This window comes from Ylistrum balloti, unplaced genomic scaffold, assembly GCF_031769215.1.
Source record: "Ylistrum balloti isolate Yb309-2 unplaced genomic scaffold, AGI_CSIRO_Ybal_v1 Utg370540, whole genome shotgun sequence".
Taxonomy (NCBI): domain Eukaryota; kingdom Metazoa; phylum Mollusca; class Bivalvia; order Pectinida; family Pectinidae; genus Ylistrum; species Ylistrum balloti.
This window is the reverse complement of record NW_026782343.1, coordinates 409,560-423,790: the sequence shown is the minus strand read 5'-3', so window position 1 is coordinate 423,790 and position 14,231 is coordinate 409,560. Positions and strand designations below refer to the sequence as shown.

Genomic DNA, 14,231 nt, shown 5'->3' with positions numbered 1-14,231 from the left:
TTTCTAGCCTCTGGCAGCAGTATAATAACCATAGGTATTTAATTTCCTTGTTGTCCCAGTTTAGGTCAGTTGGCGGGTATTTAATTTCCTTGTTGTCCCAGTTAAGGTTAGTTGGCAGGTATTTGATTTCCTTGTTGTCCCAGTTTAGGTTAGTTGGCAGGTATTTAATTTCCTTGTTGTCCCAGTTTAGGTTAGTTGGCGGGCATTTAATTTCCTTGTCCCAGTTTAGGTTAGTGGGCGGGTATTTAATTTCCTTGTTGTCCCAGTTAAGGTTAGTGGGCGGATATTTAATTTCCTTGTCCCAGTTTAGGTTAGTGGGCGGGTAATTTCCTTGTTGTCCCAGTTAAGGTTAGTTGGCAGGTATTTGATTTCCTTGTTGTCCCAGTTTAGGTTAGTTGGCAGGTATTTGATTTCCTTGCCCCAGTTTAGGTTAGTTGGCGGGCATTTGATTTCCTTGTTGTCCCAGTTTAGGTTAGTTGGCGGATAATTTCCTTGTTGTCCCAGTTTAGGTTAGTGGGCGGGTATTTAATTTCTTTGTTGTCCCAGTTTAGGTTAGTGGGCGGGTATTTAATTTCTTTGTTGTCCCAGTTTAGGTTAGTTGGCAGGTATTTGATTTCCTTGCCCCAGTTTAGGTTAGTTGGCGGGCATTTGATTTCCTTGTTGTCCCAGTTTAGGTTAGTTGGCGGATAATTTCCTTGTTGTCCCAGTTTAGGTTAGTGGGCGGGTATTTAATTTCTTTGTTGTCCCAGTTTAGGTTAGTTGGCGGATAATTTCTTTGTTGTCCTGGTTTAGGTTAGTTGGCCGGTGTTTAATTTCCTGCTTATCTGTCTATTGGTATTGATGTATACAGACATATTACAGATATTTCCTGATATTTTGATTCACTATATATATGTTTGCTTGCTAGTATTTAACTTCAGGCTATCAGAATATGAATAAGAAAAGGAAAGAGGAAAATTTCTCGGTATACATTATAGCAAAATTAAAACCCCAATAAATATTTCAGTATTTCCATCTTTATAGGTCATGGATATCAGTGGTTGCAGGATTGACCAGTAAGATTTTGGTCATGTGATTTGTATATTTATGGAAACTACTGTATAAATATAAATACAATTGTTAATTATTTAAATCTTTGTTGTTGCCTATGACAATTTCTGTGATACACTGGAGATATTAAATTTCTTAAAACACAAAATGTCTATTTCCTTTTGTCTAGTTCACCATGAACAAGTATGTACAGAGTTTGGTATCATGTAACAAATTGTGCTACAGAAGTAGAATCTAAATACTGCGATACAGAATTACAGAAGTTACTAGAAATAAATGTCATGACTTGAATATAATGAACTTGTATCAGCCAGATTTCTTCAGTTTACACAGGTTTTCTAGACCTATCCTCTAACTTCTGCGGAATGCATTTATCAGGCTGTCCAGCGTCCCTAAAATTCCTAAAAAAATCCGAATTTTTTTCAGTTTTGCTAAAATTCCTAAAAAAATGAAAAATTCAAAGGGAATTCCTAAAAAAGCCCAAATTTTTCACTTCAGTTCCTACTTTTTTTTATATTTCTTACAATTTACAGAAAATGTTTTCATACTTAAAATGTATTTCAAAGTAGTCTGTAGTTCTAATTCAGGGTAGACAATGAAAGGCAGTTGACCAGTGGATCTATGTACCCATATTGTTATTGGTTGTGACTGAGTGACAGAGGTGTGATTCTTAAGGTCACAGCCAACAGCAGCTGGGACACTGAAACCCTGGAAGACACCTTTCCTGCAATTAAGGCGTTGTATGTTAATTTCTATTTTGTCAAATTTGCAAAGGTAAGTCAGTTTAATGCTTTCATACTCCCTAATTTTAGCCCTAAATTTGCCCTGAAATTTTGTAATTTTAGCCCTAAATTTAGCCCTAATTTTTTGTCAAGAAGTGCTGGACAGCCTGATTTATCTCCCAGCCATACTTAGCATCTTAGTAAAACCAGCAAAATCTAGGTGTGGAAACAATTGTTTCTCCTCAAAATGTAAATAATTATCTATGTTTGTATAGGTTCTTCTGTTATAAGCCTTTGTCCTGATTTGTAATATGAAACAAGAGTACCGCAGAGCAGAATAATATATGTCCATCCCATGCCAAAGATAGGTATGGAAATAGTGCTATATATTCTAAAGAAAAATTAATGTGTATCAACTTTTAAAGAGATGGATAGAAAACTTTAAAAAAAAAAAAAAAAAAGAAAGAAAGAAAGAAACTGAAAGAGGAGATAAAAAAGCCAGGCAATAACACTTTACCAAATTGTGAAATCACAATGTCAGAAATGGAAACACCATTTCATGTTATGGTGATAAATCTTACCAAGTTTCAGAGAAATTTGTGAAAAATTGAGGAAGGTGATATCCATACTAAAACGACATGTCAAAAAAAGGGGGAATAACTCCTTCTAAAATTGCTGAATCAGACTGCTGTGTAGGAAAACGTCATGTCATTGTGATTAAGCTTACCAAGTTTGTCAGAAATTGCCTGAAAATTAAGAGAGATTATGGCTTTCAAGATTAAGGGGCAGTAACTCCTTTAAATACAGTAAAATCAAACTGTCTACCGGGAAAATACTCAAAAAGATTAAACTTCAAAGTGTGAAGAAATCTGTAAAACCAGAAAGATCTTGAGAAAAGATAAACATTACAGAAACAACAATGGACAATATCTATTCTAAAAAACAAAATCAGGGCCTGAAACTGCTCAATTACAAAAGCATTGCCCTTTGTAATAATTTTATGGGCACCACATAACTTTGCTTGCCTTTAAGATAGGAGAATGAAACTTGCTGTCATACTAAGAGAATATGCAAGCATAACAAATATACATTGGTCCTACCAACAGGAAGTACATTGTACCAAATTCAAGGCCTTAAAAAAACCCTTAAATTGAGAATTGTCACCCTTATTTTTTTAATTTGGTGTCCCATTAACTTGTTTTTAGGGAGCATCACCATTTTCACCAATATCCTTGTCACAAAAGTGGTTCTTGAGAAACTGATCACAAAATGAAAATGTATAGAATGCATTTGGATTATTCTCCATAATTATATCTCAGACTTGGATCCATGGAGTAATTATTTGAAGAAAGAACCATAAATTTCAATTGTCAAAATTCAAAATGACTGGTGTCAATCTATAACATTGAGTCATTCTCAAAAAAATGAAATGCACCCATAGTGTTGAGGGGAGGCATAAAATTGTTATGTCAGACTAACCATGGATAAAAGGGGTATGGATTGTCAACAGTTTGATGTCCAATGATCACGATTAAGTCTGCCAAGTGTGTATAATAATGTTTTAAAACTGACAGACGACATATCTTGTTAAGATAATAGCTGCAAGAATCAAAATGGTGCAGACCTACATGTTTGGTATCAGTGTTAAAGAGAAGTGGTGAAAAAACCAGAATAATATTCTTACAACCTTAATATCAAAAACGTGAGGCATACACTGGCAGCTTTTCTCTTCCAAAAATAGTTAAACAAAATGGTGTTCAAAAAATACATCTCCATGTCATCACATTGAATCAAAGCCAATGTGGAAAATCTGAATTTTATCTGAGAGGATATCTATATATATAAACTGTAAGAAAACCCAGAAAATGTCTAGACATGAATAACTCGTACGCACAACAACATCTGACCAGGTGTAGAACCTGATGCTATGATGAGGTAAATATAAACAAGTTCTACTACAAGGCTCTCAAGATACGATATTGATTCAGAATGGGACAGGACAGAATGACAGTTGTAGCTATTTATAGACCATCCCCCTAAGAGCAGTTCATGACACACTGCCTTGGTATCTTCAGCAATGGAGACTAACAGAGGCCTCTAGTAGTTAGCTTTGTGGATGATGTTTTCCATGCTGTAAGAATATCCGGTAACATTGATGATACAAGGGCAATATAGATGGCGTCCTCTGTGAATTGGCAGAAGTAGTAGAGGGCATCCAAAGGTGGGAAAAGAAAAGCTGTTCAAACAAAGTGAGACAGCTGTGGGAAGGAGACTAGTCAGAACATTGATGGTGGACAGAGGAAGGAACTGAATGCTGCAGGCAGACTTTGATTGAAAACATTTATTCTCTTGCATGATGGACAAAACATTTAGGCCAGACAACAGTTGAAATCTTTCCTTGTAGTGGAACTGACAGTGTCACAGAAGGAGAATTGTGAAGAGGCATACGAACCACAGAGCCTCAAGTATGCAGACCTTATTGCATGACACGGGGCAATTTGTGTGGCTGCTTCCTGTCATGTATTTCCTATCCAGATCAGTCTCAAAATAAAGACTTGAAATCTGAGAAAGACCTCATCAATACTTCTCACAAATAGAGATAACAAACTTTGTCTAACTGGAAGATGGCTGCCTGCCAGCCATTTTGTTTAACAATCACTCACATAGTTAACAAAGTAAAAGGGCATTACAAGTTACTAAGAGTCAACATAGCAAATGTGAGAAAGATCAACCTGGAATTTCTCCAGAGACGACGATAACAAACTGCAATTGTCAAAATCAAAGATGCCCCCCCCCCCCCCATCAGGCATTTTGTTCTCTGATCAGTTTTAAAATTAGAACACTTCCAATGGAGTTTTGATTAAAATTTGAGAAAGATTCATCCAGTGATTCTAAGGACATACTTAGTACAAAAGGCAATTTGAACAGCCTTTTTTATGATATACCTGCATACACCAAAAAGTGGTTGTGATAAGTTGGAGCCCTTGACGTTTTCAAGAAAGAGAATAAAAACTAAAATAATATTTTAAATCTCGTGATAAATATTTATTAATACAAATTATTAAATTATCAAAGCTAAATGGTTTTAATGTGCTGAAACATCTCTGGCCAGAAGTCTAACCTTGACAAGAAAGTTTTAACCACCTCTTCCTCGTACATCCCAATTTGCTTAGTGCTCTAATTCTGGAATTCTTATAAAGGGTGGTAGGTTACATGTGTATTCAGTCTTTTTAGGCATAGCATGGTTAAAACCTGATTACTCTGACTGATGGGACTGTTTTACATGACAACATCTACATTGTACTATGTTTTGTCCACTGGCAGGTTTCGATGTAAAAGTTAAGTAAAACAATTTTCAGTCATTTTCATCATCATCATCATCTGGACGAGCGCAGCCATCACCATCCTCCATTTCTCTGCGGACTTTCCGGTAGTAACTTTGGTAATCACTGCTCATGTTAAGAGGCTCACCAAAGTAAGCTGCATCTTCTTCCTCGCTTGACAACTCATCACCATCTTCTGCAAACAGATAAAATATATTGTAAGTAGCTTTGTTTATATTCTCAAACATTTGAAATAGGCCATACCAAATCTTTTTTTCTTGGTACATAGATTTAAGGGTAACATCCCTACATACTGCTAATATAATGGAATTATTTCCTGTTTGATTCCTACAGTCTGTATCATTTATACCTACAGTCTGTACCATTTATACCTACAGTCTGCACCATCTATATCTACAGTCTGTACCACTTATACCTACAGTCTGTACCATTTATATTGATTCCTACAGTCTGTACCATTTATATCTACAGTCTGTACCATTTATACCTACAGTCTGTGCCATTTATACCTACAGTCTGTATCATTTATACCTACAGTCTGTACCATTTATATTGATTCCTACAGTCTGTACCATTTATACCTACAGTCTGCACCATTTATATCTACAGTCTGCACCATTGATATCTACAGTCTGTACCATTTATACCTACAGTCTGTACCATTTATATTGATTCCTACAGTCTGTAGCATTTATACCTACAGTCTGTGCCATTTATACCTACAGTCTGTACCATTTATACCTACAGACTGTACCATTTATATTGATTCCTACAGTCTGTACCATTTATACCTACAGTCTGTACCATTTTATACCTACAGTCTGTACCATTTATACCTACAGTCTGTACCATTTATATCTACAGTCTGTACCATTTATACCTACAGTCTGTACCATTTATATCTACAGTCTGTGCCATTTATACCTACAGTCTGTACCATTTATACCTACAGTCTGTACCATTTATATCTACAGTCTGTACCATTTATACCTACAGTCTGTACCATTTATATCTACAGTCTGTACGATTTATACCTACAGTCTATACAATTTATATCTACAGTCTGTACCATTTATACCTACAGTCTATACGATTTATATCTACAGTCTGTACCATTTATATTGATTCCTACAGTCTGTACTATTTATACCTACAGTCTGTACCATTTATACCTACAGTCTGTACCATTTATATTGATTCCTACAGTCTGTACCATTTATACCTACAGTCTGCACCATTTATATCTACAGTCTGCACCATTGATATCTACAGTCTGTACCATTTATACCTACAGTCTGTACCATTTATATTGATTCCTACAGTCTGTAGCATTTATACCTACAGTCTGTGCCATTTATACCTACAGTCTGTACCATTTATACCTACAGACTGTACCATTTATACCTACAGACTGTACCATTTATATTGATTCCTACAGTCTGTACCATTTATACCTACAGTCTGTACCATTTATACCTACAGTCTGTACCATTTTATACCTACAGTCTGTACCATTTATACCTACAGTCTGTACCATTTATATCTACAGTCTGTACCATTTATACCTACAGTCTGTACCATTTATATCTACAGTCTGTACCATTTATACCTACAGTCTGTACCATTTATACTGATTCCTACAGTCTGTACCATTTATATCTACAGTCTGTACCATTTATACCTACAGTCTGTACCATTTATACTGATTCCTACAGTCTGTACCATTTATATCTACAGTCTGTACCATTTATACTGATTCCTACAGTCTGTACCATTTATACCTACAGTCTGTACCATTTATACCTACAGTCTGTACCATTTATACTGATTCCTACAGTCTGTACCATTGATATCTACAGTCTGTACCATTTATACTGATTCCTACACTCTGTACCATTGATATCTACAGTCTGTACCATTTATACCTACAGTCTGTACCATTTATACTGATTCCTACAGTCTGTACCATTTATACTGATTCCTACAGTCTGTACCATTGATATCTACAGTCTGTACCATTTATACCTACAGTCTGTACCATTTATATCTACAGACTGTACCATTTATACCTACAGTTTGTACTATTTCTACCTACAGTCTGTACCATTTATACCTACAGTCTGTACCATTTATACTGATTCCTACAGTCTGTACCATTGATATCTACAGTCTGTACCATTTCTACCTACAGTCCGTACCATTTATACCTACAGTCTGTACCATTTATACCTACAGTCTGTACCATTTATACCTACAGTCTGTACCATTTATACCTACAGTCTGTACCATTTATATCTACAGTCTGTACCATTTTATACCTACAGTCTGTACCATTTATACCTACAGTCTGTACCATTTATACCTACAGTCTGTACCATTTATACCTACAGACTGTACCATTTATATTGATTCCTACAGTCTGTACCATTTATACCTACAGTCTGTACCATTTATACCTACAGTCTGTACCATTTATACCTACAGTCTGTACCATTTATACCTACAGTCTGTACTATTTATACCTACAGTCTGTACCATTTATACCTACAGTCTGTACCATTTATACTGATTCCTACAGTCTGTACCATTGATATCTACAGTCTGTACCATTTCTACCTACAGTCCGTACCATTTATACCTACAGTCTGTACAATTTATATCTACAGTCTGTACCATTTATATTGATTCCTAGAGTCTGTACTATTTATACCTACAGTCTGTACCATTTATACCTACAGTCTGTACCATTTTATACCTACAGTCTGTACCATTTATACCTACAGTCTGTACCATTTATACCTACAGTCTGTACCATTTATACTGATTCCTACAGTCTGTACCATTGATATCTACAGTCTGTACCATTTATACCTACAGTCTGTACCATTTATACCTACAGACTGTACCATTTATACCTACAGTCTGTACTATTTATACCTACAGTCTGTACCATTTATACCTACAGTCTGTACCATTTATACTGATTCCTACAGTCTGTACCATTGATATCTACAGTCTGTACCATTTCTACCTACAGTCCGTACCATTTATACCTACAGTCTGTACCATTTATACCTACAGTCTGTACCATTTATACCTACAGTCTGTACCATTTATATCTACAGTCTGTACCATTTATACCTACAGTCTGTACCATTTATACCTACAGTCTGTACCATTTATATCTACAGTCTGTACCATTTTATACCTACAGTCTGTACCATTTATATCTACACTCTGTACCATTTATATCTACAGTCTGTACCATTTATACCTACAGTCTGTACTATTTATACCTACAGTCTGTACCATTTATACCTACAGTCTGTACCATTTATACCTACAGTCTGTACCATTTATACTGATTCCTACAGTCTGTACCATTGATATCTACAGTCAGTACCATTTATACCTACAGTCTGTACCATTTATACCTACAGTCTGTACCATTTTATACCTACAGTCTGTACCATTTATACCTACAGTCTGTACCATTTATACTGATTCCTACAGTAAGTACTATTGATGTGGATAATATAACAATTACCTTGTTCAAGATTTTTGCCACAAGAAACATTCAGAAATGAAATTAACATTTTGAAGCTCTTTATCAATTTGTTTCAGGAAGATGGATATTTACCTATGTTACAGCGAGTGTGCATCCACTCTGCCAACCCTTCATCACCAGCAGCTGCAAAAGCTTGTCGCTCCATCATGTCTGTAAACAAACAGGTTCTAATAACAGTGAAATATTACTACACTAGACAGGGTATTAGACAACTAAGTGAAACACAGTTTACAGAATATAGTCTATATACTACTGATGTGATGTTTTCAGTTTTAAGTCTTTCAAATGTTTAGCAACCATGCTACCTTGCAACACAAATTTTAATTCTCTAACATTCTGCAACTGAACACGAAAATATCAGATACTTTTGAAATACAGGAAGAGCAGATCATCAATATCTTTCAGTAAATTAGACAAGCATTTTCTTTTTTTTGTAGAATTGTGGAAATTCAAAGGGTGAACAAATGAACTATTAAAAGTTAATATGCGAGTTAATTGAATTATTCAAAATTGTGTTCAGTTAGACATATGTAAGATTTTCATATAATTTAAATGCCAGAATGAGACTAGCTTCATTTCTTACTGACGTCTATCGACCAGTGGACAATTACTGACCAGTAGCCAGACATACCGTTGTTACTTAATCTACTACACATGTCCATGTATTCATTCATTCCCTGATTATATAAGCAATTACCTGAGCCCTATCTAGACAGTTGGATGAAGGCCGGAGTATACTAATCTTGTAGAAAACAACTTAATCTGCAACCATTCTCATGTTTAAGTCTATATCAACTACTTATGTATTACTCAATCTTTGTTAGCCTATCATCCAATGCGTAATATTACTCTACCAACAGTTTTATAACATTTTAGTATAAATAGACCTCTCTTAGTCTGTGAGAGTAGAGAAGAACGGAGGCCAGATAGGAGAGAGGCTAGTCTCCACTGACAGGATGCCCGCTCACTCTGGTTTTGCCTGAGCAACAACATCTCTACATCTAAACTTAGATATAGTAAAGGATGCTTATTGTAAAATAAATTCATGCATACGATTAAAACACTTTTAACAAGAACTGGACTTCCTTATCAACTCTACAACATCACACTTATTAATGTAGCTACTATCCATTAAGAGTGTAGATGGTAGAGCCAACATCGTACATGCTAGTTGGGTTTTCCTTCACTCCTCAACTGGATACCCAAAGGTATGCAGGGTGATGGATCAATAGAGCAAATCAAATAAAATATATCAATCACAACAGCCTAGGAGTGTAGGGTCTTCAATTTCTATTAGGTATTCGTCGTCCAGTTTTGCCCCCTCAGGCTTCATCAGGATGACTGGTTTTGCTTCTCTCAGGCTTCATCAGGACATGATGGTGAAACCAGTCAATGAACCCCTAATAAAAATTGAAGACCATACACACCTAGGCTGTTGTGATGGAGATATTTTACTTGATTTACTATCCATTAATATATTAAAACTTAAGATTTTTCACTAAACTATAAAACAATAAAAAAAGTCTCTTACCACCACCATAATAAAAGTCTCTCTCCAACTGGTTATCTACCAAGTGTGGATCTTCATCTGGATAATCATTCCTCCAGTTGTCTTCATCGTTACTATCATCTTCATCTTCGTACACCTCCTCTTCCTCTGGCTGTGGCATGTCCTCATAGACAAAGTAATTCCCAAATGCCTCAATCGTCAATGCACTTTCTAGAAGTTTGAAGCTAAAATCTCTGTTGTTTGTAAAATACAAGTCATACACATAATCTTCGTCCTTAGACTCGGGAACATGCTCCTGTACTAGTGGTACAGTATTACAGGTGATACCACTGCTGCTTTGTGATGTCTGAAGTCAAAAATAAACCAAAATAATGAAAGTAACAAGCAGGTAATTAAACAAATCACAAAATAAATATCATCATAAATATGTAGATGTTTAATAGTTTCCTGTTTAATATCCTATGTATTTCACAAGAATGACAGAATATACATGTTTTTCACTTACATGTAAAAGAAATGTTTCAATTTCTTAATACAAACAAGAACAAAAACTCCATTCATCATAAAACAAATCAGTTTCCAAAAAAAGGGCAGATAACATTTGTATATTTTTATTTTTTTTGTGTAAAATAACACTGACCTACAATGCTGGCAAATCCCATATAACCTGCAATGCTTAAACACCTGGTGATTTTGATACAATACATCAAAAGAATACCGCTACCATTAGTTAAATTCTGAGACTACCAGATGCCTTTATATGTATGGTCCTGATGATTCCACTTTAGACTGTACACATGAAACTAGAAGAAACTAGACGAATGGCATCCGGTCTTTTCAAAGAAAAAATAAACTTTTCCAAGATTTTTTGAAGGTCATGATCAAAACACATAAAAATGTTCATAACTAATTTTGGAGAGTCAAAACATAACTTCAAAAGTCTATTGAAAGATCCAAGAGTGTCCTTTAGCAAGAGAAAATGAATTAAGGCCTGGACTAATGTAACACTGTACCTGTAAGAGGGACTCATAAGTTGGCAATGTCCCAGAGCTACCTGCCACCTCTACATCATACAACTGAAACACACTACTGCTGGTCTGGTTTTCACTGCTCTCCGACTCAAACACAGTGCTACCTGCTTCAGTTGCATTGGGTTCTTTGTTTTCTTTATTCTCAAAGTCTGTTTCATCTCTTGCCAGATCTAAATTATCCAAAGCCAGAGCTCTAAATTTTGAGGTAACCTTAAATCTTGCTGCCTTCACCTGCTGTTTGTGGTCTTGTCGGGTGTTAGTAACAACATCCACATGGTGCTGTTTATATTCTCTTTGCAGCTTTTCCTTTCTGATAGCATCACGAATGTGTTTAGATACTTCATCCTGAATAAAAATAATCAAAATCAATCTTTTACCAAAAAGAAACTTGAATAATAAAATTTCAAAACTAAATAAACATTTCACCCAAACAGTTTGAGTCTGACACTACAGTACTACATCCCATTCTTTGCATCCATTAAAAGCTACTGATCATTGACCAAACTTGTCATTCAGAACAACTGACTACTTATGAGCTGTTTAATCTTGTGTTGGCCACAATCAAGATTATTTCATGGCCTTTCTATTTCCATCACTGACCATCTTGCACCTTCAACAACATTAATCATGCTTAATAACATCTCAAGCGGTACATTTTCCTTCCACATAAATACTTCCTATAAATCCAAAATATACAACTGTCTTTAGTTTTCAGCTGTCATCAGTTTTTGACTGTCAAATATTTCCAGGTCAAATGTAGTGTCATAGGTCATACTAGGGTCACAGAGTTCATATTTTGATAAAACTACACTTAAAAATTGCTTTCAAGAAAAGAAATTATGAAAATAATGAACCATGTGGTTGTTTAAAAAAACATTTTTTCACCTCATGATGTTTCGCCTCTCACATAGACTCTAACACAGGCTCATCTATGACCAAGTGTTAAACAAAGTGTAGAAATGACTACAATACTTTGTTACCATTTTGTGTATTCTTTTTTCTCCAAACATCATACTCAAATCTTCCACTGGCTGTCTCATAAAAACTTATATTCTATATGTTCAAATATTTTTCTATATTTTTCCTGCTTTGGTGAATTCTGTAATTTTTGTAAATTGTTTTTTTTTTTTTCTGTTGATGTTTTGCCATGCCTTTTTTTTAAATGTACTTTACTTATGGGCCACTATATTGTTCAATGGAAAATTGATATCAACATTCTTATGACGTAGTGCACATACACAGAAAGTAAGCCATCAACATGTTTGCTAATACCAAGTTAATGCAAAAGTTGTGTATTTTACAGTAACATCACAATAATGGTACTTGATGTTACCATTAATACTGTCGACGTTACTATTAACACTTCTTCTGAAACATGTATGACATCATATGCGGAAAGAGATTACCCAATGACATGGGTTCACCATTATGGCTTTATAATTTTGCTGTATAATTTTCATAATCTTATATTCAGAAAACAAAATGATTTCCTAGCTTTTTTTATAATTTCTTTCTTTTTTTTTCATTTTAACAATCAAGGGAGTGAGAATATAAATTCTGTAAACAGTAACTTTTCTTTTTAATTCTAGGTGATGAGACATTCACTTGACATAGGTGAAAAGTAGTAGTTTCTGGTCTTTAAAGAGGACAAATACACAGACACAAAGAACATACTTTCTAAAACAGTAATCTATCAATTTGTCAAGCAGAAATCATTTTGAACATTTTTAAATGTTCTTTAAAGGCTAGAAATTTCTGTTTCTCTTGATACAACAACTTGCCTTTTCCTAACAGTCTAGTTCCACCTGATCAAAGCTGCAACAGTTTTTGCTGTTTTAACATGAATGCCTGTCAATGACTTTAATTAATGGCTAAATAACAAGAGTGTAAAGAGATCAGGAATCCTTGTCTGCATGAATTCAAATTACCACCGATACTGCCTTGTTTGACAGCTTTTCTAATTAGGCTGGACTAATTAGGAGTAGAAAGGTGCCTACATCCGATAGTTATCATGTATCACAAGTAGACAAATTGTTTGTTTCATGAATGTGAACCAAAAATAAATCATAGATGTTGTACACCTACAGCAGTTCTAAATAAACAAGTGTGAAAATGGTGGAATTGTGTAAGTGTAACATTCTGTATTACATCCGACAGCTAACCACACCACGTCTACCATACTGTTTGGAATGAATTAGGTATGGCCATCGGAACATATTGGTTGTTGTATTTCTGCTATAAAAGCTGGTAGTTTTCTCTAGGTTTGTAGTCATGATGAGACTGGTTGGCTTGTTTTCTTTCTCTTCTCTTTCTAGGCTTTATGGTAGTTTAAGTAACGCAATAAATATGTAGAGTTATGTAGGGATTTAAGTGTTGTGGTTTTAAGATCGACGAACCTGGGTTAGGTTTCTCAGACTCAGACCGAGTCCCCTCCTTTACACATGTTACTGAATCTACAGTATTGTCAGTACATATACCAGAAACATATATAATACATACGTATCTGCGACATGTACATGTTCGTGTTGTGCAATGCACTGCAACATATATGAATCAGTTTATAAATAATCAGCTGGTAACCGAGTAGATCCTAAATTGACAAAACTGCAATCATTTCATTACCCGTGATTTGGCAGTTCCAGCAAACTTTAAATTACTCTGCAATTCACAGTCTTCTTCGTCATTTTTTCTCCTTTTACAAGAAACGAGTATATTTTCAACTGGTTCCTCAACACGCCGTCGTTTTACGCGGACTATCGTCGCCATATTATTTTTTCTATTCTGCACTCCTCTGACTTCTTCAAATTTAAGAATCTTCTATGAGTTCCGATAAGGTAATCTCAAAATAAGTATAACTAAACAATAACATTTTAAAACAAAACCAAGCTGTTCCGTTGTTAAGAGCAAATTATTGACTTTTGTGTTAACATATACATCCTCTTAATAATTTGACTAAATAAAGTAAAGCGAAATCCAATAACTGGTGTGTTATTATTTAGAGATTAA

The 14,231-nt window shown here is 35.0% G+C and overlaps 1 protein-coding gene across 1 annotated transcript; it reads right to left on the bottom strand.

Annotated features, from left to right (window-relative positions):
* Positions 1-4,796: 4,796 nt before the first annotated feature.
* On the bottom strand, positions 4,797-13,995 carry LOC132556022 (probable RNA polymerase II nuclear localization protein SLC7A6OS). The gene is made up of 5 exons (XM_060220413.1): positions 13,848-13,995; positions 11,208-11,570; positions 10,216-10,540; positions 8,757-8,834; positions 4,797-5,291 (listed from the first exon to the last, which is right to left on the bottom strand). Exons 1-5 carry the CDS (start codon positions 13,989-13,991, stop codon positions 5,128-5,130), a joined length of 1,074 nt encoding a protein of 357 aa, XP_060076396.1. The 5' UTR covers positions 13,992-13,995; the 3' UTR covers positions 4,797-5,127.
* Between the last annotated feature and the right edge of the window lie 236 nt (positions 13,996-14,231).

What these genes read in the sequence shown, in the direction of transcription:
- LOC132556022 (XM_060220413.1), bottom strand. Translation starts at nt 13,991, where the DNA reads ATGGCGACGATAGTCCGCGTAAAACGACGGCGTGTTGAGGAACCAGTT. An exon ending in CTGGAACTGCCAAATCACGG is followed by an intron (nt 11,571 to 13,847) that starts GTAATGAAATGA and finishes ATTTTTATTCAG; the next exon opens with GATGAAGTATCTAAACACAT. An exon ending in GCACACTCGCTGTAACATAG is followed by an intron (nt 5,292 to 8,756) that starts GTAAATATCCAT and finishes ATCTGTTTGCAG; the next exon opens with AAGATGGTGATGAGTTGTCA.